The sequence below is a fragment of the Maylandia zebra genome, linkage group LG15 (genome assembly GCF_041146795.1).
Source record: "Maylandia zebra isolate NMK-2024a linkage group LG15, Mzebra_GT3a, whole genome shotgun sequence".
NCBI lineage: Eukaryota > Metazoa > Chordata > Actinopteri > Cichliformes > Cichlidae > Maylandia > Maylandia zebra.
In genome coordinates, this window is record NC_135181.1 from 35,282,517 (window position 1) to 35,306,330 (window position 23,814).

Below are 23,814 nucleotides of genomic sequence, written 5' to 3' on the forward strand. Positions count from 1 at the left end.
TGGCTAGAAATAATGCAAGTTTAAAGCACTTAAGAATCAGCTCGACTTCTCAGACCGAGAAGTTTTATAGCACAGTCTATAACAGAGAAAGGTAAATTACATTTACTTTAGTAAAATTACGTTGATGATCATTCAATTTAAAATTGGCTTTATAGGTATTATATGTTATTAAACAGGAACAAGCCGAACGTGATTTTAAGTAACAGACTTGACTGTTTGTTTTCAAACTCAACAGCTTTTAGTGGAAATTAACATTCTGAACAAGTCACAAGCATGCACATATCCAAAATAATCTTTTAAATTTGCATTTGGAAATACAGATTACAAAATAGAAACAATAGCAAAGACAATATACAACAGGGTTGAAACATCATGCATGTCCACAGCAACACGCTGTGATGCGACACTGGACAGTTTCTTTTTAATCGGCATATTCTGCAAATCAAGACTATGTGCAGAGAAAAATCTGTCTTCCACATTCAATTTAATTTGACTTTTTTTTTTTCTTATAAACAAATGGTCACGTAAAGAGAATCACATGGCAACAAATAAATAACTACAGTTCTGTTACTACGACTTACAGGACAACAGTGATATAATGCTATTCTCACTAGAAGCTTTAAGTGGAACTTAAACTCTGTTTTATTTATTTTTGTTTACACATTTTAATTAACTGTAGAGTCATTTATAAAACCCCATATTATTAAAGGGACATTTGAGTCAAACCTAAAGTCTCTGGGAACAAGCAGCAACTCTTTCCTTGTATTCTGGGACTGAGGGCACACCTTTAATCGCACGCTCCTGTTTGAGCATCACTCATCAAACTTTTTTCAGTTTGTGACAAAAATGCAGTTTGTGCCTTTTTATGGCAAAAAAAGGGAACGGGCTGTGCCGAGAAGTACCTCAAGTAAGTGACGTCTCAGACTAAAATAAGCAAAAGTCTCAAAACTAAACAGTGTATCAGACATAAAAAGACATTTTCAGATGACCTGTGCATCTTATATTTGAAATAAATGGACCCCCAGCTCTCTGCATTTCACCATGTCGTCTCAGGATCGGCCTATTTTGTGAAATTACTTCAAATCTGATCAACAAACCTGACATTTTTAGTCTCTTTTACTAATTTTAAACTAAAGTGTTAGCTGCCTTGCATGAAGTCAAGTCTATTACCAGAGTTCTAATTACTTTTAGATAAAACCACAAAGAAGGCGTTAACACACCTCATCAGCAGTTTCTAAGTAGTGTGAGTTCAGCACGAGCTCCTCTCTAGTACATGTTCTTGTTTTAACTGTTAGGCTTGTGGGTGGATATTTTAGACAGGAAAAAATATGACAAACCAGTAGTTTCGAGTTTTAGCTACTAGAGTAAAGTCAGACTGTGTTGCAGAACTGTTACTGGCAGCATATGTATTTAATGGCTCAGTCACAGTAGAGTAAAAACAGGATGGAACCTCCTTGCGCCTAGAAAAGGAAAATTGGTGGTTGCCCCATGAATGCATTGACTTATTTATTTTCTGTCGGAGACCAACCATAATTAGTTGCACCCGAGGCTGACCGCGCACCACCTCTGCACAGATCGCCTTGTGGGGGGCAATTGGTCTCTAATTTTCAAATGCAGCCAAAACTGCCACCACGGTGCAATCAATCTTAGTCGGTCTGCGGCGATGAGCACAACTCATCTGTGAGTTGCCACAGTGGGCTCGACTCAGCTGGTTTGTATTCTGTTCATATCGCTGAGGTTCTCACTGGACTCTAAATGCCCAATGTGAAGTTTTATATGTAGCCAAGTCTCATTATCACCAACAGACTGCATGTAATAGTCCCTTTGACCCTATTCAATCGCAAAGTCATACCAGCCTGAAGCCATCTTAACAGCAGTAAGTTCCTGTGAAGATGGCAACGCACTCTGAGTGCTTGCATACCACTTTCAAACCACTGTTTACTCTAGTGTGACTGTGACATATGTAGCTAATTAGTGTTTGAATCAGTGTGTGTGTGTGTGTGTGTGTGTGTGTGTGGTGTGACCAACAAAGAAACACATTCGGAATGCCTATCCTTTCCAACACAAGCACACAAGCTGCACTGGAGTAAGCCCTTTCTAGTTTTGCATCCCCTAAGATCTTCACAGATTAAAAAACAAGACAAGCCAAAATATAGTTTACAAAGGAAAATAGAGAATTCATCTTTTCTTTGACATGAAAATATTTCCGGAGTATACATCTGGTGTGAAACAGTCAGCATTCACGTCAGGCAGAACAGTCTCTGCTCAAAAGCCAGGAAATCACAAATAAAGTGCGAAGCAACCAGTGGACTAAACGTTGCACACACATACACAAAAAAACAAAATGAAGAAAGAAACCAAGAAAATAAAAATAAAAACCCAACACACACAGTTGCTTTTTACCCAGTCCAGAACGTGACATGATAGGCAACAACAACAAAAACTATCATATCCGGTGTCTTGAAAAGCACTCCACTTCAGCATAGCGAGATCAAAGTCCTGCACATAACATGTTATAATAATCTGCTCGACGTGTCTATCATGTCATGCGGCTGACTGCGTAACACAGAAGCGTCAGAAGAGTCAAGTTCACATATGCAAACGATCAGCGCACGTGCCAATCTGCAACTTCCACGGGACGGATCCCGCATCAACAAAGCCAAGGAGAGGGCCGGAACGACCGCAAGGTCTTTCTATACAAGAAGGGACCGCTTTACACTCGTACGCAGAGAGATGCTACAGTAGTAGGAGAAAGCGTGGAACAAGCAACAGTCTGATTCCTTAAAAGGAGAAAAGGGGCAAATGAAAGAGTGCAGAGAGAAATGGAAGCCTGGTCGCCTTCTCTGACAGACCAAACGCACCAAACATCGTCGGGTTCATTTGGCAAAGGGTTAAAACTAGGACACTGCCACTTAAAATACATTCTTTTATCATTCATCAAGTAGCATTGTACAGAGATGGAGGTAACAGAGTCACTGAACAGGAGAAACCCTTACATGCATCCCTTTAGACTTTGTGGTAGTGTTACGTTACACAAATCAAACCTGCAGAGCTATAGAAGGCCTTCATTTAGAGGTTTTGACTGTCAGGTAAGTCATGCATTTTGTTTCAGCTATAGCATATGTACAAGGTCAGTGAATCAATGACTTCAGCAGGACGAAGGAGATGGCAGGAAAGCTCAAATCACTGGCGTTATTGGCAGCACGACAGTGCACGTGACGCTTAATATCTTTTAGGTACACAAACCTTTGGAAATGTAATCCGTAGAGTGTGTTTTCTACACGTTTGTTTCGGAGGCTTGAAGGAAAAATCCAACGTTAGCTGCTTTACACGAAGCAGAATTAGTGTGTGTCGCATTTTTCTTCGTGTGACACGGGTTCATTTAGGGTCAGGGGCAAAGGGTGTCTTTCTAGAGCAGCAATGTTGCACCATGTTCAACAGTCGCACAGGACGAAGAGGGAGATTCAGGTAATTAAATAAATCACAATTTACAGTTTTTGAGGCCAAAACTTCAAAAGTAAGCTGGATTTATGCTTCTCTGGTATCGAAATGAATTTGTATTCCACTTGTTGATTGTCATTAGCACCACCACGACACACTACAACATCCTACACGCGCACACTCCCAATAGTGTCAGTTTTCTAGCGTAGAGCCACGATGTTTAGTCTTTAAAAGAGATGCCGCCCAATTCCAGTTTTTAAGTGAGGTGATTTTTAATTCTGTCATAAACTACAAAGCCCTTAAAGTCTTAAAATATTATACGGCCTGCACGACATTTACCATGTTTGACATTTTAGGTTCCATTTTAATCTGCAATAATGTTTCTCTTTAAAATAAAATTGACATCTCCAAAGTCTACCATCTGTAATACAAGAGTCACACTGCTTGCTCGCCTGCAAAAAGAATAAATCCAGCTTAACGTGCAAACTCTGTTAGCTAATAAAACACCAGAGGTGGATTTTTTCCTTCAAGCATCTTATTTGTCTCATTTTGCATAGGAATCACAGGCCCGTTGAAGGCAAACAAAAACCGTTGATGGAGGTTTACAGCAGACAAGAAAACACTTCAACTGAGACGAACCGTCCAGCTGTAGAGGTAAACCAAACGTGATTCCTTTTTCTCTTTTTTCAGCAAGGGGGATTTGGGAACTCTTCCCATCAGCGCTGTGAGTAAAAATATTAGCACATCTGTACACAAACGTTACAATATAACAAACATGATCCCACAGACTGCACGTGACTCTCAGGGAAACTCTGACAAAAGATTTAGGCGGGCTGACTGACCCCTTAAAGTCTGTCTGCGTATTCAAACGATGTGACTCTGCTACACCGCCGATTTGTGTAGTGTTCAGATTGCACACAATACTTAGCATATAAATAGATTTATATAGCCATATTCTACTTTGTCTACTTTATCCCATCCTCTCATAAACTAGAAGCGTGGAGCTTATGAAAACCAAGTAGTTCAGTAAGAAATACCCACGCGTCGAGTCAGCTGCGTTTTTGTTAGAGCTTCCCTGTAAAGGAGCAAAAAGCCTCCCCACAATTGCGCTCCATCTCGAACACTTCAAACACGCCTTTGACTTTTTTTTTTCTCGTTTTTGCCCCGCTTTAGAAAACATCCAACAATTTGGCTATAAAGTGTACCGCTACAAAATACAGTACATTGATTTGTCAAACCTTACACAACATAACCACAAACATCACTGACCAAAAGTTTCTCTCAAATACGAGAAAACGTTACAGTAAGTTACGAAAATACGCTGTCACGTTAGACACTTAAGTAGAACAGTAGAATACTCCCGTAAGGCAAAATCAGGTGATTTCACAGTGACGACTTTAAAAGATTTCAGTGATCTCTGGTTTAAAAACAGACACCTTCCTTCACTGAGAAGAGGGTCGGCCTGAACGTGTATATATGTATGTATTCTGGCTTTTCATCAGGAGAAAATAAATTTAGATGCTTCTGTTTTTCTTCCTGATGATTTTTCTCAGTTAAAGATCACGTGTGTGGCTTTAAGCCAAAGCATTTCCGGAGCACGCAGCATTTTTTGGAGCGGTGCTAAAAAAAACTGTCGTATCTGGATTGGACTGTTGGGCTGCAGCATGGTTAACGGTCGCCACATCTTACATCAGAAAATGGCACACTGAACACCGAAGGGCAACTATGGGGAGGTTTTGCACTCCTCGATAAACCAAAAATAGCTTAATAAACACATTTATAAATATGTTAGTAATCAATAAATAGACACAAATTACATCAGTGCAATATTACACGATGCCTACAGAAAACATTTTGGCATCAAATTGAAATTATGAAATGGAATATAAAATCTTTAACCAAATAAATAAATAGAACATATAAATAGATGAAGCATAAAAACACACAAGTACACAATGAAAATAACATTTGGTTGTCAAAAATAAAGCTTTGAGTGTGAAATAGAAAGCCGTTATAGCATGATGGGAAAACCGTTCTATTTCATTGCACGGTATTAGCAAAGCGACCATGTTTTTTTCGGTTTCTTTTTTCTCGCTCTCTTTTTTCTTAAAAACACGGCCGCTTATATCGGGTGCAGTTTCGCCCAATGTCCTAGCAGCTTCCTGCTACAAGCAAATATCAACAAAATAAATAATAAAGTGGATATGAAAAGAAAACCGCCAAATGTGCGTTTTTGGAATATATGTGGCATGTAATGGTACACTGTAAACACAGTAGGCTAGCAAAAGCACTGAGCGACCAATCTCATTCAAAACGACAGCGAGGCATTCCCCCCGGCGAGCCGCTGGATGTCTTTTTTCCCCCCTGTTGTCTTTTGGTGCCGCATTGTTTCAAAGGGCAAAGTCGGACAGCTGGACGGCCATGCAACGAGGAAGAGGGATCATCCTGCCCTTTGGTTCTCTCCATTAACGAGTTTTCTTTTTCTTCACGTCACAGCCTGTCCATTCTAAACGTGTCCTCGGTGGCGGGGTCGGCAAGCACCATGTCGGGGTCGTTGAGCATGTGCAGTCCGTCCAGGGTGAGCGGGTCGATCTTCAGCTCGTCCAGAGGGAATTGAGAATCTGCGTCGAAGCTGACGTCGCCAACTCCCGCAAGAGAGTTGGTCAGCTCTTTGGACAGGCTTGGCGGAGACTCACCTGTGACTGAGAAATACAAGTGCTGAGAACAACGTGCACGCCTGGCAAGAATCGGGTTAGAGTTTTTACTGATTCAAGCGAAATTGGGACAAGTATTTCTACATGTTTCCCTACCACAGAGATCCTATTTTAGAACTACTGCACAAGTGGATTGCAAAGTACCTTTAAAACCCAAAGACAAACGTTCAAGTCACTGGAAGGTTTACTTTGATGATAGTACACCAACTCTGCACAGACGTACGGTTTATTCTGCTATCGACTCTTATTTGGTGTTGTTTATTAGACTGGATGATAGAAGTGTATAAAACAAGAAACCTTGGCAATTTAGTAAAATGTGGAAGTGTCTAAAAGAAGTTGTTCCCTCGTATGGTCTCTGGAGAATTCTGCTGTTAGTTTCGGCTCAGTTGCCTTTAGACTTCTTTACCTTAGCCCAGATAGAGCATATATTGACTGAAATCTCAGTCATGTGCAACACACCAGCACAGGGGGGCCTCGTTTCTTGCTCATCACCGATGTTTTGACGGATGCTTGGCATTTATGCAAAGAACCTTTAATGTATCAAAGGGCAAACACACACAGATGCTGTGGCTACCTGTTAGGATGATGTTGGGGATGTTGCCGTGGCTGCTGTAGCCGAGCTGCTGAGAGTCGGGTAGGCTGCTCCCAGTGAGCCCCATCATGGCTGCCTGCGTGTAGTTGAGGGTGGAGCACTGGTTGTAAAGGCTGGTGGAGCTGATGGGGTTTTCGATCATGTTGAACTGCTCGAGCTAAAAAGCACAATTGTACGCGTTACACACATTGAAGTCAGAGAGAATCTAAAGAAAACCTTTTACTTAACGTTACGTGTCACCTGATGAGAGAGAGCGTTGGTCTGCCTCGATGCCAGCTGTTGATCATAAAAGGAGTCGCCGAATATGCTGCCCACCACGGGGATGTGCTGGAGGAACACAAACAACCCCCAAAAATATATATGAGAAATACACCATTGCAGTGGCTACAATAATAACACAAATCTTTACAGAGAGAGAAAATATCTGAGTTCACAAGCAGACACTTTCAGCGATGGAGTAACAAAAAACACAAGCAGCACACAAAGTCACAGCTGTCAGAGTGAGCAGCGAGCAAAGCAAATGGACCTCGTGACCACGACTGTCATGGTTAAACACAAAAAGAGGAGGCTAATAGAAGATGCAATAGCGCCACTCTTTAATGATTAGTTTATTATTAAAATTGAAAGCACACTTTACAGTTTTATTATAAATGACAAACAACCAGGGTGCTTCAGTTTGTCCCATCCTCGTAGATAGGACCACGACAACCCAGATCAAGACAAAAACTAATTCAGATGGGTTGTTGTCATCATACTACCGTGGCAACACTCAACTCACCTCCACTGTAGGGACTCCAGTGCAAAAAAGGTAAAGTTATTTATTTTTTTAAATAATATTTATTATATTCTGGTATATTTGGAAAGTTGTCTGGGCTCATTGAATATACACACCTACCTAGGATTTACCTTACAGCAGAAAGTGCCTTGAGGCGTTCGTTGGTGTAATTTGGCACTATATAAATAAAGCCGAACTGAACACATATGTAGTTAGCAGGGGTAGTGAATAAAATGCTACTGATACTACAAGTGGCATCCATGAATTACTGTCTCCACATAGTAAGTGAGCTGTTGAGAATATGCTGAACTGTTAGTAGCAATGCCGTTTTTGCCTCATTTAGCTACTGTTAGCCTCTGTTACCTGATGTTAGCCTCTGTTAGCCCCTGTGAGCTTTACATCTAGTCTTTGTCTTTATATAAAGTCCAAAACAGAGGCAAACAACATAAGATCCCCTTCCACGGTTTCAAATAATAAGAAAAAACAATAGAGATGAAACAAGGATGCATGTTCTGGAAACTAACTGTAATTAAACTGCCTTTTAAAAAAAACTACATTTACACTGTGTTACAGTGTAAATGTCCAAATCACTGGGATGGAACGGCTAGGCCAGGGGTAGGCAACTCCAGGCCTCGAGTGCCGGTGTCCTGCAGGTTTTAGATCTCACCCTGGGTCAGCACACCTGAATCAAATGATTAGTTCATTACCAGGCCTCTGGAGAACTTCAAGACATGTTGAGGAGGTCATTTAGCAATTTGGATCAGCTGTGTTGGATCAAGGATACATCTAAAACCGGCACTCGAGGCCTGGAGTTGCCTACCCCTAGGCTAGGCCAATAAGGTTATCTCCCTAGCATAAAGTTTGCATGATGATGACCTGACTATGTGACAACAAAGCAGATATTTTTTCCTGCACGTACGTATCTTGCCACCTACATGCTCCAGCCTGGCATGTCCCCCACCCATGAAAAAACAAACAAACCAAGACTTTCCTCAGAATATATCTGACACAGAGAATATAGTTTGGGTGAATTACATGTGAGAAACTGTAATGGTTGAGGATACAAGATGAATATTTTAAGGCTACAAAGTGTCAGAGCCTCCATCAATAGGCTATCAATATGTTGCCATGCACGCTGTGAACGATGGCAGTGCTGATGAAGAAATGAGCTATGCAGCTGTTGACGGCATGAGTGATTAAGTGTGGACACAGTGAATGAAAAGCAGCCTAACTCTCTACAATTAGCTTTCCCCCAGGAGCAAAGCCCTTCCCCAAACAGCAGGTAGCTCGGTGGGTGGGCCCTTACTTGAGGTGAGCCTCCAGGGGAGAAGCCTTGATTGGAGACTGGGGAGGTTGGAGACTGAGTGGCTGGTGAGCCAGTCTGATTGCGGTACTGTTGGAGGGAAGAGGGTTAGCTAGCACTAAGCTTCATGCCTGTCATACACAAGTCTAAAAACGATGACATGTGAGAAGGCATCAATTTAGGGTCTGCTCAAAACATATGAGGTAGGACTAAAAAGCTCAGGAAGCTAGTCCATGGAAATCAAAGACCTTAGCTAATTAAACTTTGATCTATTAAGAATTTAAAATCATATCTGAGTGCATCTCTGGATCACTTTCAGCAATGCTGCAATTTTTACATCGGTCTCTGGAAATGTTGTTCTGACCTTTTCATCAACTTCTATTTCAAGCTCAAATGTGTGGATGTTTTGTTTGTGGATGATTATCGGTGTTGAAGAGAACTAGGTACTAGGTAGGTTTCCACAAAATATATGTTTTCAGCTGTTTACACCTAAAGCCACATTTTCCAAGGAGAAATTCAAAAGTCGCCACTGTGGAATATGTGTGGGAGCCCGCATGTGCAAATGTGGTATAAGCTAGAATAGACTATAGTGAAGTCCGGGATGTTTGGGATCACTTCCTCCTGTTAAATTTGACTCCTTAAAAAATCACGTTAAAGAAACACAAGTTTGATGCACTGTTCAGGCACAAAGCTCAAAGTCTGTGCTTTGAGCACTCAACAGTGAAAAACAAAACACCTAGTCTAGTGCAGTCCATCTAGTCCAACCATTTACAAATGAATGGGAGGCGGAAAAAGAGTTCCAGGTAAACCAACTAAATAAAATACCAGCTGGGCTTAAAGTGATCCAGGATGTTCTTGAAGAGACTGGGTAATGTTCAGTTAGGGTAAAGCCTAAACATTCTGATTATACCTCAAACACTTGTGTTTTAAAGAACGGCCAAATGCATATTTCTTTTTTCATAAACCATCATTTACAAAGATGTTAACATCAAACAACTTTACAGTGACATCGTGTAGCAAAGAGTAATATGTGTTTATGCTTCTTAGCTAAGTTAATCTATATAATTAGAAATAAATTAGCATAGAAAGGATGTGCAGATATTTACTGCGATGTATTTAGGGTAGCATCATCAAAGTGGTAAAATGAACAGCAGCTTAAAAATAAGCAAAATTATCTCAATCATGTCATCAGATTTTTATCTAAGCTTCCACGTTCTTGTTAAACTGCATCTTACCGAGCTGATGCTCATGCTGCCAGTGGTCTGGCTGTCTGGTGAGGGACTGCTGGCAGTGGCAGACGCTGTACCAGCGGAGGCCAGAGTTGGCAAGGTAATGAGCTGGATGCCTTGTGGCAGGGCCTGCTGCTTCTGGAGGTCACTGATCAGCTGAGCCTGAGCCTGAGCTGTCAGCTGGTTGAACAGAGGGTACTGAGAAAGCTGCTGTTCCAGGGTCAATGACTCTGTTGGCATGACCTGCAGAACGATGGGGATAAATTAGTCCAAGTAGCAGTGATTTCTGCTGCATGAACTGGAGGGTAGGGGTGTGGTGTTTAAATGTTTTATCTTATCTTTAACCACCTAGTATGTGTTGAATACTCATTAGTATACAGCTTGACGTTTCAAAAGCACTACAATTTATGGATCTGTACTAAAAGCATAAGGACAAAGACACAGATATCATTAAGAGCCTGTTCTCAGCATCCAACAGTGCTATTTACACATAGGAACACATTACTGCAGATGATTTCAGTCACTTAGGGCCTAGCAACCCCCCTGGCAACCTCTAGCTGATAAGGAAACGTATGTATTCTCGAACCAGTTGAAAGTACCAGGTGAAATTATCTGCAAAGATAATTTGCAAAGATAATTTGTTGTTGGTGGAGTGCTGCACCAACAACCTCCTTGCGATTGCTTTGGTCTTCGGCACATGCCTGCAATTTGCCGACTTGACTGCAAAGACTCAACTGGAACTGTGAAAAGTCTCCTTCAAAGTAAAAGTTTGCTAAAATCAACATAGCCATGTAGTGTTTCTTTAACTTAACCAGACTGCAAATGAATACTGGAAAAAAAAGAAAGATCAACTAAGCTGATAAATATGTAAATGTGTCACGCTCATCCACCACGGCCTCCCTACAATACCGACTCTGTTGCTCTCTCATGCCTGACTTTGTAAAGCCACACTCTTCCTTTCTACTGATGACTATCTGGACATAAACAAATACTGAACCAATGAGAGTTTGACCATAATGTAGCATATCCTAAAATGCAGTATTTTATTCTGTAATTTATTCTGTGCACAAAACCTACAAAATATAATTAATCATTAATGGAAAAAGACTTGAAACGGCACCATAGACTAATGTGAAAAATCCTTAAGGGTTAATATAATGTGACCTCTTTTTGCAGTAAGTGATGACACTTATTTGTTTCAAATTCAATACATCGGGATGCAAGTGCAATAACTATTTTTAAATTTCTGACTTCATCCATTTTTGGTCCAAATACCTTGGATATACAAATACATTGTTCCTGAAAGAGAATGAAACTAATTTTAATTAATCCTTACCTGTGTAATGCTAACTGGTGAGGAAAGGGTGGGTGAGAGCTGCTGAGGAGATTGTTGGAGATGGAGGTCAGAGGTTAGGGTAAGCGGCACCACCGGTGGCTGCCGGCGCTGTGCAGTCACGGTCATGGTGGGCTGAGAGGAAGTGGGGATCCCTGGGAAGTCAAAAAAAAGAAGAAGAAAAGAAACTATGGATGTACACGTACCTGTTTTTTGTCTCCAACTTAGCTTTAATGCACCAACTGGTGTAAATAAGAAACATCAGAAAAAGTAAAACAGCAAAAACCACCAACTTTAAATGCCTGCACGGTAGGGACTGATACTGAGTGCAGAAGAGTGAGTCTAAGTCAAAGTAAAAGTCTGTAAAAGTGCATAAATGTGATAAAGCACAAGCCCCCACATTTGGTATTTTACACATTAGGTGTTACAACATAAGAGACTGTTACAAACTGATGCTGAACTAGATCCTGTTGGCCACACTGCGTGCCGTCTGCAGAGCTAGACTCAACACTTGTGGAGCATCAAATTAAATCCTGCTGTTTTGTTGTCATTTGTATGAAAACTACCGGCATGTTTTTATGTTTTCTTTGGAAAGTTGCATAAGTGTTTAGTGGTTCTCCTTTGTAAACAAACACATTCCACTTAAAGCTAAATTTCTGTGCTACAACACTGGTCGGTACAATACCGACGCTTTGTTAAATTTACCCGTTTTACCCCTTTTATGAACACAAAATGTTGATTATTACCGTGGCTGGCGGCGCTTATACCCAGGTGGGTGAGGTTGGTGGTGAGGCTGCCCGTGCTGTTGGCTGTGCTGAGGGAGGGGAAGGCCACGGTGTCCTCGGGGTCCAGCGGGGTAGAAAGCGGTGGGGGGAACTGAATGTTAGTCAGATCGGGCAGCGAACCGCCGGTGTTATGTGCGGCTGGGAGCACGGATGGGTTCAACTCCTGGTCTGGCGAGGGGAATATGCTGAAAAGAGCACATTTTCTATCAGACATAAGAACAGCTTGTGCGAAACAAGACTGTGACCAAGCATATGAGCATTTTTAATAAAAGGCAACAACAGCTAGGTGACAGTGGGTAGCATGTTTGCTTTAAATGCTATTTTAAATACTTCTTATAACCCACCTACAGTGGGTGGGTGCCACAGTATGACAGTCGATTTTCATTTTTCTGTATAATTTGAATTATAATACTCAGATTGTGCTTCTTATGCAATTTTTCTGTTTTTAAATATATATTTTTATGTATTGTTCTTGTTAATATTATTATTATTTTTTCTTTTTGTATTTTTAGTTGTCCTTAGCATAAAGCGCTCTACCAACAAGCTCGGCTAAACTGAAGCCTGTTGTGCTTTCACTCAGTGATGCCCACAGATAAATAATTCCCAGCCGTGCTAGAATTTTCCATCAGCTGACAATCCTTTCTCAGTGTGTATTCTGTGTCTCGTAAGTTCACTTTCTTGAAAATGTTTTCAGTTTCTAGCAAGGAGAAATCATTGCAAGACCTGTTTCATGCTTTGCTTTGGTCAGTTTGAACCAAATACAGCAAACACAAGCAGACTTCATTTAGAGAGAAGCAGGAACGATAATCTATTACTAATAATAGGAAATCTAAAAAAGGCTCTTTTGGCTGATTCTTTGGTCACAAAGGAAGCTCATCTGGCAGATTTTGATGCCAGATATTGTTTCTGGTGCAACCACCAAGGGATTTGTGTCTCCTGGGAACGAGTATGTGTAAGCCACTCCTGTTACATCACAACATAATGATCTTGTAATAACGTTTCTTCTAGATTAATTACCTAATGGGTATTGTGTCCCACCGAAAAGTTGCTTTTAGCAATTTTTCCAGTTTTTTTCTAGCACATAATTGTAAACTTGTAACATGGAGGCTTAACACGAGTTACACAGAAGTGCACAGCAGGAGTGACAGGGTTTCATAATAGTTTGCTTCATTTTTGACTAACCAAATGAGCGTGCATTTAGTTTTTTTGTTTATTTTCTTGTATAACCTTTAAACGTGCATATTATTTGAATTTAGAAGCAAAAAAGATGCAAATTCTTTCGTGACGTCTCTGAGAACTGACAGCACATTTCGTGTTTCTTTTTATGTACAGCTGTCAAAACATAATTTGTGATTTGTGAGCCTATAACAGAAAATATTACAATACTGTGCAAAGTCTTAAATTTGTTCTACTTTGCTTCCAAGGAGCCAGATTTTCTTTGAATTTGTTGAAAGTGTTCTTGAGCAATAGTTCTACAAAGTTCTTATTTGGACATTTGCTGCTTTTTCACTCATTTTCAGTCCAGTCCTTGAACCTGACCATCTTCAGACAATGACCTTTGAATCATTCAAATAAAAAAGGGCACCCCAGTCAAGGTTTTTTAGCAAAGAAGCAGTTTTAAAATATCTTGATGCATGCTCAATCATCCAGGTAAGTAAATCCCAAGAAATTTCAGAAGATTCTGTTCATCTGGACGTAGCGTTTTCAGTGGGAGAAACATTTTAATGACCGTGAAACTGACATCACAGCTGCAGTGGGCTAGTTTCAGTCATTGTGCAAAGGTAATGTTTATAAGGTTGGGGAAACCTGCAGGTAGCGGAGACTGAAGAAGTCACTTGGATGACTGACGAAATCTTTCTTCCACTGAGAACACTACGTCCAGATGAACAGAATCAACTTTCTGGGAACCAGTTTTAAACTTTATCTCTTTAGGTGCTTTGTTAACTAGCAGCCTGTCACGAAAACAAAAGGCGGCAAACACTCAAAGAAGAGCTTCTTAGAAAGTCCTTGAAGAAGCTTCAAGGACTATTCCTGAAGACCACTTAAAGAAATGATAAGAAAGCTTCCGTATTAGAGCTCGGGCTGTGTTTAAGAATAAACGTGTTCATACAAAAAACTGAATGTTGACTGTTTTTGCTCTACCTAATCACACGAGCCAAGGTGTGAAAACGGGTGTAGGTCACTATCAGCCAAGGTTTCGGGTGAACTCATTGTGAAACTCCCCCCTATCATGTGATTTCCGGAGGTCAGAAGGCCCAGGATGTGAGTGGGCATTAAGGCATCTGGGAAGGATCTCAAAACTGGTTTATAGATGGCAGATAGTTGGTGTCGTAAGCCACCACCTCTATTCACAGATGGTCATTCACAGTGGACATAGATGGCTTCTTTTACTCGTCTTTCAAACCATCAAACCATGTGAACATTGGCATCCTCAAAGGAGTGACCTTTGTCCTTTAGATGCAGATGGACCGCCAGTTGGCTGTTCTATGTTATGCCATATGTTATATTATGCTATTTTTTCATTCCTGTCTCTTATGTATACATTTGCATATCTAAAGATACATCAACATATGCCTGAAACCCCCCCCCAAAAAAGAAACAAAAACACATCCAAGCTTCACCAGTATGTTTAATCACATAAAACCCCCCAGTAGCTTAAATAAACCATCCACCTATTAACTGTTTACTTAAATGCTGTGCCGAAAAACAAACAAAAAGATAGATATAGATTGGTAGCTACCTATATATATATCTATATAAATATAGATATCTATAGACATAGATATAGATATATAGTTATATAGATAGATATAAAAATCACATATACATCACATCATGTTGTTGATACTGGCAAGAAAAGATGGTCAACCAGTTTTACAAGTTGTGTCTCTGTTCAGCACCTGATGTCATCGTATCGACATTGTGCAAGTATAAAAGCTGCAGACCGTCAGAGATTAAACAACAAACAGCTGGAGTTGGTGAGCATCGGCACGACTGAAGACAACTCAGAACGATTAAACTGTAAGTTTTCAAATCTAGAATATCTGACTAAACTTTAGAGTCAGGGAAAGATTTACTGAAGACTTTACTTTGTTACAATATGGAAAATAAAATATGACAAATTAGTTCATGACCATCTTTTCTGTCAAGCCAATGTGGTTTTTCCTGAAAAAAGAAAAAAAAAAATTGTGTTTTGCTTTAAAGCAAAACTATGGAAGTGATTTGTTTTTATTTAAAAGTTACATTATTATAGAAAGAGCTGTATAATGACTGCAGTAATTAAAAAAAAACAAACGTTTATGCTGTTCTAAATTAAAGATGATGTTATTGCATTATGAATTAGAAACATATAGAAAAAAGACACTTCTGTCATTTAGAAAATTACACTAATAAGACAATAACTGAATGTATTTGGTTTAGATTTTTATGAAGTGAGTTTTTATTGTATTTATTTCACTTTTCATACTTGATTTACTTTATTGAGCTATTGTTATATTATACTTTATTTATTTAAACTATGTCATTATAGATTATATTTAATGCTATTTCCAAATTTTTGGGAAACACAAATGTGAATTTAAAATTAAACAATCATTTTATTTTTGAAGGTTCAAGGACTTTTCCACAATGATTCTCAAGATCTGTTTCATTCTGCTTCTGCTTGTCGGTAAGTGTTAGCAAATAACAACAAATTATATTATAAGCAGTCGAAGAATTTGTAGAAATGAGTCTGAAGTTAATCCATCAATTTCAATGTCAGCCATTTCACAGATACCAGAAGTGAATGCAGCAACTTCAACCACCCCAACCCAAAGTGCAACCACCCCAACCCAAAGTGCAACCACCCCAACCCAAAGTGCAACCACCCCAACCCAAAGTGCAACCACCCCAACCCAAGCTTCAGCTAACACAACGCAGAGCACAACAAACAGCACAGCAGCCATTAACAAAATCAGCCTGACTTCTGTCACAATGGCCGTCGTAGCTGCTGTGCTTCCATAACATAGTTACAGTTGTAACTATGTTGTTACAACTAGCTTTTTTAACCATGCATTTGTCTGTGTATTTTTCATATCCTATCAAAGTAGGGAAGTTTCAATAAGGGGAGGGATGATAAATAAAAGGGGATCTAAACTGTCTTTTGAACACATGTAAATGATCCATTTTACTGTATGCTTTCACAAGATTGTGACTTTCTTTGTGGCAAAGGTCAACAAATAAAATGTTTACCAATCAGAGGAAATTGATTCAATCACACATATTAAGATTTATTGTGATGACCATCTATTGTGAAAATAACTGTACCTAACCTGATTTAAGGGAGAATATGTTAACTTCCTAACCAATAAATGACAATAATCACTTAAGTTTTGCTCTATTTTGTGTAATTCTGTATGTTAACCAGCCTTTTTATTTATTCAGCATCTTTGCACTCCGCCACTTTGCACAATAAATATGACTGTGGCTGATGTATCTGTCATGTTATCAACTTTATTATGGACACTGAGAGCAAAGAAAAAGCCCAAGGTTAATTCCTTGTACTTGGTCAATAAAGCTGAACCTGATTCCATTAAACAGGTCTCACGTCTTTGCATTAAATTGGATTGAACATATTAAGGCGGTTTGTCGGGAGTTCCTAACCCACTCCGAAGCATTTCAAGAAGCAAGTCCTGCTTTTGCTGTTATTTTGACAGATCATCTAAATTAACTTTGAACTGGGACATGGGAAAGTACATGGACTTTCTCACCAGAGAAATCAGATAATAAAATGGTTAGAAATTGCTGACTTTGCCCCCATTTTCTTTTTTTTTTTTGTGGTCCATCCATGTTTGGTCTTGCAAAATTCTCCCATTTATTTCCAATTCTTTCAGTGCCATTTTTCTAATATCCAACGTTAACACGAAAAAGGATTTTTGCTTTAAATGTCATTATGAAGCATTTTATGTTTGTACTTTATAGTGCTCGTAGAAAAATAGCACCTGATTGCCTATCACTACAGGACTTTCCCCCAGCCATACCTGATCTGATTTACTGGGGGCGGGGGAGGAAGCGCACCAGCAAAATAATCCTGAAAGGCGATACTAGCAACATCTATGATTTTCCTCACAGATGCTGGAGGATTTCCTCAGTTACCTGACACATGGGGAATGCACAAAAAACTTCAGTCAACCATCCAAATGAAAAAGAAAAAAGCAGTTATAGAAAAAAAAGAGTACCGGTAGCAGATTAATACTGAGCTGTTGTTTACTTAGTCCAGAGCGCTACAAAACACACCAGTAATAAAACCTGGCTACTTATTAAGATTGAGATTTAAAGGATTATATCTGGTTGATGGTTATTCTTCCAACTAAAGGAAAAAAACATGTGCCAAAGTTTTCTTGTCAATTCTTAGGTCACAGAAATTCAAACTCCAAAGAAATCACTAGGAGCACAAATCATTTGCAACTCTTTCACCCAGTGAGAGCCAACAACTTCCAGGAATGACCGCCAACCAATTGGGGAACGCACATTTCTCCCTAGCAACCTAGCTGTATCACGTCCAATATGGCAGACAACTAATGTCCACATATTGCTTCATGCACAATACTTGAGTGGCATTGCTCTTTGAAGAATAATAAAACAAACAACATAAACCACTCACTTGATTCCTGGGACATCACACGTGTTGGGCTTTGATGAATCATCCTGAGAAGAAAATGCAATCATGAGACACAAGTCTTGCGTCACTGGTGTACACTCTGCAGCCCTTCCCTGTCCCATTGGTACCTTCTCGTCATCCCACAACTGTTTCTGCACATCGTTGTCTGCACTTGTCTCCGAGTTCTCCGTTCCAGGCACTGTTAGCAGCAGTACTAATTAGTGAAACAGCAAGACACAGTTGCTTGCCATGACAAAAATACATAACAAACCAAAAAAAATGAGTCATCAATATCGGAGCCAGTCATGCAGAATTTAGTGCTGTGCACCAGATTCTAGAGTGTAAAAATAGAAGGTGACCATCAGACAGACTGAAAGGATGCCAGCTAATCTTGGCTTCGCTTTATCAGAGCTTCACACATAAAAAGACATAATCAATGCATAATCAGTTAATTATTGATTTTCCTCTCTAGATCCTCCTGAATCAGCCTCATTCAGAGATGCTACTCCTCCACATCCAGCCGAGGGCTGAACCAGAATGCAGAAACTTTGCTAGAGATCCATTTACTTTATAAATATTTCACCAAGAACTACTACTGTGTGACACCAGCCCCTTTATGTCTTTTGAGGTTTCCTGTCTGCATTAGTACATTCTACATTAATAAATAAAAGCAGCTCTGTGTCTTTGTAACGGGATCTTCCTCTACCTCGTTTAGGCTGCAGCTCCTGTGATCCCCCGGCAAAGACCTCCTGGGGCTTTGGATTCATGGCGCTCTGGTGTAAGGCAGAGTCTGAATTTGTCCTGTACGTGAGAGACAGATGAAATTCAAGCAAAACCAATGCCAGCTCATGAATACTGGCAGAATTCAAGCTCTGCAGCATCAAATCTATCAGAAATCTGTTCTAGACCTTCTGGTTTACTTTAGAAGTTGTGCATCAACTAGGCTGCACAGAGTCATGTCATTTAATCTTTGGAAGAGCGCTGTATCTGGCTGTGTGTCCTAGTTCTTATTTTGGCAAATGGACAAAAGGAGGTGCCTTACCTTCTCCAGCTAGTGTCTGGCGGTGGGGAGAGGTAAACTGAGCTGTAAGGACAGCTGTCAATGTGAATTTAGTCAAGGGAAATAAATTTGTTTTCTTACCCTAATCAGCCCAAAAGACCTGCTAAATAATAAATAACCACACACAAGCTTTACTTTGATACATTTACTTTGATATCTTGTTATCTAATAGACGAATATATTGATGGTCTTGTCAACTGTCTACAACGCATCGTGTTACATAGTTCAATATCAGGCTGTCAGTACATGCAGCATAACAAACACTCACTCTCTTAAAATCCACTCAGCACCATTACTGACAGATGATATCTTAACACATCTCATATGATGAATAGTAATTGCGTTTCCTTAAACAGCAATCATTGTTAACCAGTCTGGTAGCAATCTCTGGTCCATATGACAATATAAAAACACGGATGACCAAATAACCTTAACCCCTACTTAACCACTTTCCAGGCAAACTACAGGCAACCACTGCTCCTGGAGGTTTCTGGTGTGGGGCCCTCTTTCCCATCCATTTTATCTGGTCATTGCAACCTCCAGGAACTAACGCCCAACTAGTTGGGAAATACACATCTTTCCCTAGCAACAAAGAAGTTGCTAGGGGATCTCAAAACAGTCTCTAGGCCTGTGCAACTGAGGCCTTACTTACATTCAAAACTATTCATCCCACAAAGTTTAGCCCCTATCTCAAGGCTGCATATTGGCATTTTAAGAGGACATTTCCCAACATCAGTGGCTGATGTCTATCTGTTTTGTTTCTGTTTATCATCAATGGCACTGGCTAAATGTTTAGGAATAACATGACGACAAGCTAAAAGACTTTAAAATAGTCCTGATAGTGTCAGCAATGAAAACTGTCATTAGAACAAAAGGCTATTGTTTCAGAATTTCAGTCATTCATTATTCTAACTATATATATATATATATATATATATATATATATATATATATATATATATATATATATATATATATATATATATATATATATAAAAAACGTATCACACAAATACATGAAAACTAATGAAAGCTGATCAATTAAACAGCCAAAAGCTTAAATTTAAAGCAGTCTGCTACGCTGAAGTAGCTTGTCTCCAGACACAAATCAGAATTTTGACTTAAAAATCAGACCAAAACAATAACACATTCCTCATCACAGTGCGTTTGAAACGAAAGGATATCTGGCGTCCATGTTTGTCGACTGTTAGCGGCCGGCGGTGAGGCGAAGTGATGCGGTTCCGGTCACGGTAAACACGGTCCACCAGCCCGTGGTGCCTGGTTGTCCGACTGGTATCCAGCACTGAGTTCTGGAGGTGGACACATCAGGTGAATGAGGCCCCGCCCACAAAGAAAACAAAAACAAAAATTGCTTACACTATAAAACTGTGTCTTAGGATAATGTCTGAGGATAAATGGTGCACATGTGTTTGTTTCAAAATGAGTCAAGCCATGGGCCCCCCATACTGATGCTTGAGTTGGCAAATGTATTAAAAATGGAAAGCCATGACAAGCAATGGTCTATTTAAAATTTAGGAACCAAATTACGCATCAGGGTGAAAAAAAACCAAACCAAACAAAAACAAACAAACAAACAAAAAAAAAAAACAGCTATAGTGCACGTCTTCTCCTTCACTCTTGGACCCTGATAAAACCTGATGCTTTATGCAGCTTTGACAACAAGGTAATGTCTAAACACTTTACTGTCAGCACAGCCATAAATAAGCCTGCAGACTTTCTTTAATGGCTTTAGAGGAATTTTCTGGGTTCTTTCACCAACACCACAGACACCTGCAACCTTTGCATGTCCAATAGTATCACCAACAGCTGAGAAGGGCACACTGGTCTACAACAAACCATTGATTTACCAGCCGAGAGAGGCCAGGGGCTCACCTGAAAAGGCAGGTCAATGTTGCCATTTCCAATCTGATTGACATTGGGCAGTGAGCCTCCATAGTACTGTCCACGATTCTGCCCTAGTTGCAAATACTGGGTCTTCTGTAACTGCAACTGTGCAAAGTAAAATTGCATGAAAGCATGAGTGAATGACTGATCCAATACACAAAAAAAGAGATGCTAAAAACAAATGGTGCATGCCAGACCACAGTGTGGGATATGAAAGACTGATGAATTCATTAACTGACAGATGAAACGTGATGAGCCAGGCAGATGTGGCGGTACCACGAATAATCAGGAGGCAGAGAACATATTTTAATAGCAAATAAAAAGAAAAGAAAAATCACATCAGCTGATGTGAATGACACCTGACTGACAGCTGGTGTAATTACAGTCACACTTTCCATGTAACACACCTGGCTACTACATTAACCACACAACAGTAGTCAAAACAAAACCCATATATGTTATTAAAAAACAAAAACAACACTGTGATGGAAGGCCTCGAATATGAAATGAAATGCGTGAGGATAAATGATCAGAACTGATGCCATGGATGGATGTTTGGATGGCAACACAAAGAAATCAGGCAGAGACCATAAAACTGAGTAGTAAATTCAATTCCCCCCACCCCTCCCCCTTTGCAGTAAATAACAGTACAGCTCAGGTTTACACTGACGCAGCGTGGTAAGTGGGCATCATTTCCAGCAACTAGACCAACAATTAGCCCCAACGTTTCCTGGCAACAATATGGTTTATATGTTTTGAGACGAACAGCCCTGAAACAATTAGTTCATCATCAAAAATTGCGAGAAATCGCCAACAATGATGACAAGTCATTCTGGAAGTTATTTTAAAACTTTAAAAAAAAAAAATCCCATTTCAGCTCCATTTTACTGTTTTTTTTTTTACATGATTATCATCTGCTATATCTAAACCAGACCTTTTCATCCACAGTTATATTCACTTCTGTAAAATGACAACAACAACAAAAAAAGACAGACAGTAAAACGAACATCATGTCTCAGCGTTAGAAAAAAACCCCACATTTTATTCATCAGCAGTGGACTTGCAGCTTCAGTTAGAGCCAATTGAATTGGCATAATAAACAGCAGCCTAATGAAAACATCTGCTCCACTTGTAGTGGTTGAGGCAACCAGTGCTTTCATTGTAGTGAGAAAGCTGCCATTCACACTTTGCTAAAGATAGAGCGAGTAAAACGAGACATGTGGATCATTTAGTCAGAGCTGACTTTGCTCTCCGTAAGTGTATGCTATGAAAATAATGTTACGGGTAATGTGGGGGTTACCCTCTTTCCCCTTAATAAATAAGAAACACACACACACAGCTGGTTAACATCTGTTTGGCTAATTTCTCTGTCAACCAACATTGCTTCCCATTCCGTTTCTAAATCGCAGCTAACTTTTCCTAACGTGCTCTAATGCGGTCACTACCATGCCAGACGATTTGTCTATTAGCTAACGAAATGTCAGCAGCCACAGGCAGGGGAGAACAGGTGCACATTATCCACAGCTCCAGCAGGCGAGGCTAAGCTGGTTAGTGCTGCTGGAAGTCAAATAATGCTGGCTTGTTTTAACAGGCGCGGGGGAAACGTCGCTCCGCAGCATTGCACTGATGCAGCAAAGGACGCTAATATGAACTTTAGCTTACATAGCATCCCAACCTTTCCGATACATCTCCGCAGTGTTCGTTAGCTGCCAAACAGCGATGCAACGAGAGGTAAACAGCCCCTCTGTGGGGGTCTTACCCGCGCAGCTCTGGTGATGTTCAGGTCTTTCATCACTTCTTCAAACGCGGCGGTCTCTTCCGCCTGCTTCTGATTATGCAAAGCGATTTTTTCGCTAAATTTGCGAGGATTGTTAGAGGACGCCATCTTTCCCCTCTTCTTCTCAATGGAATGTTACGCTGCGCACCACTCCGGGCTCTCCCGGTCGTCATCACGCACAGTCAACGTGTCTGTTGATGTTTTTCTTTTTTGCTTCAGTTATTGCCAGAGTTTGCGGCAGGGTGAGTTGCAGATAAAATACACACTGCCACAAGGGAAATCGTGTGCCCCAGATGCATGCTATAAATAGTTAAGTAAATAAATAAGTTCACATAAAAGAGAACAGAATTTTCAAACAGAATAAAAACAGCATGGAATGAAGCAGTAATGAATGCAATGGATACAACAGAAAAAAACTGCGCATGAACTATCCAGAATGGAAGGAAAGTCTACATATATCGCATGAAGCTCTAGTTTATGACGAGAAAGTTGGATCATATTGAATTAAACTAGAAGATATGCAATGGAAGTCTGAATATACTGACTAAAACTTGCATATATCCAATGAAAGTCTGAATGTATTGAATTAAACTTCACTATGTGAGATTGTGAGCTGTTGTGGTATATTTTCATTGGTTTTTGTAGATTTTCTGGCCATCGTTTTATTGGATCAAGGACAATGGTCTAATTGTTTGAAACTTTTGGTATGACCCTGTCTGGAATGCAACCCTGATACTGGATATTGGACTAAAAGAGTTGAAGAGGTAATTGCAGGCTAGCCAACGAGCTATTAGGCTAACACTGAAGGGTACCATGGGGCCAAGTGGACTCTGACAGCTGTCGAGGACATTAAAAAGTCTCTTGATTTCCTAATGGAGGGAATGTCTACTATCAGGTTGCAGTAGAACAGCATCCTTAACATTGTGGAGGTGGTAAAGCTCCTCTGCATCCAAAACATAGAGTAAGAGAAAAGGATTGCAGACCTGCAACGGTATTCCAGGATAAATGACTGCTTCATATTAAACCCCGCTCATACCCTCAGGCAGGGACTGTCAATAGCAGTGAGGAACCAGGGGAGCTGGACGTTAGCTCCATGGTACAACAGGTTGCTGCTTTCCTGCAGTCCAAAGGGATTGATCTGGACTGTGACAACATCGACGCATGCCACCCTGTGCCCAGAATAAACACCAGCAACAAACCAGCTATTATCTTAAGTGTAAATAAGAAGCACGAGAATGCACTGCTGGGACAAGGGAGAAAAT

General features: G+C 40.1%; 2 protein-coding genes and 1 long non-coding RNA gene across 5 annotated transcripts in view; 1 reads left to right on the plus strand and 2 right to left on the minus strand.

Moving 5' to 3' along the window:
• Positions 1–23,814, minus strand: part of klhl26 (kelch-like family member 26) — a 69,625-nt gene that overhangs the window by 38,337 nt on the left and 7,474 nt on the right. The window lies entirely within an intron of this gene.
• crtc1b (CREB regulated transcription coactivator 1b) lies at positions 277–22,736 on the minus strand. 3 transcript variants are annotated; one of them, XM_076874353.1, is made up of 14 exons: positions 22,535–22,735; positions 20,764–20,880; positions 20,053–20,180; positions 18,853–18,912; positions 18,517–18,611; positions 17,939–18,009; positions 17,814–17,857; positions 12,134–12,357; positions 11,391–11,542; positions 10,061–10,297; positions 8,829–8,915; positions 6,988–7,074; positions 6,730–6,904; positions 277–6,143 (listed from the first exon to the last, which is right to left on the minus strand). In XM_076874353.1, exons 1-14 carry the CDS (start codon positions 22,658–22,660, stop codon positions 5,932–5,934), a joined length of 1,815 nt encoding a protein of 604 aa, XP_076730468.1. In that variant the 5' UTR covers positions 22,661–22,735; the 3' UTR covers positions 277–5,931. The 3 variants fall into 3 exon arrangements, with proteins under 3 accessions (XP_076730468.1, XP_076730467.1, XP_076730469.1); XM_076874352.1 differs by having other exon boundaries at positions 17,939–18,024; XM_076874354.1 differs by lacking the exon at positions 8,829–8,915 and having other exon boundaries at positions 17,939–18,024; positions 22,535–22,736.
• LOC105940487 (uncharacterized) lies at positions 15,059–16,539 on the plus strand. The gene is made up of 3 exons (XR_001167270.3): positions 15,059–15,193; positions 15,781–15,839; positions 15,933–16,539. It is a non-coding gene; the product is annotated as an uncharacterized LOC105940487 (long non-coding RNA).

What these genes read in the sequence shown, in the direction of transcription:
- crtc1b (XM_076874352.1), bottom strand. Translation starts at nt 22,660, where the DNA reads ATGGCGTCCTCTAACAATCCTCGCAAATTTAGCGAAAAAATCGCTTTG. An exon ending in GCAGCATGAGCATCAGCTCG is followed by an intron (nt 8,916 to 10,060) that starts GTAAGATGCAGT and finishes TCCCTCCAACAG; the next exon opens with TACCGCAATCAGACTGGCTC. An exon ending in CCCCAACATCATCCTAACAG is followed by an intron (nt 6,144 to 6,729) that starts GTAGCCACAGCA and finishes TGTATTTCTCAG; the next exon opens with TCACAGGTGAGTCTCCGCCA.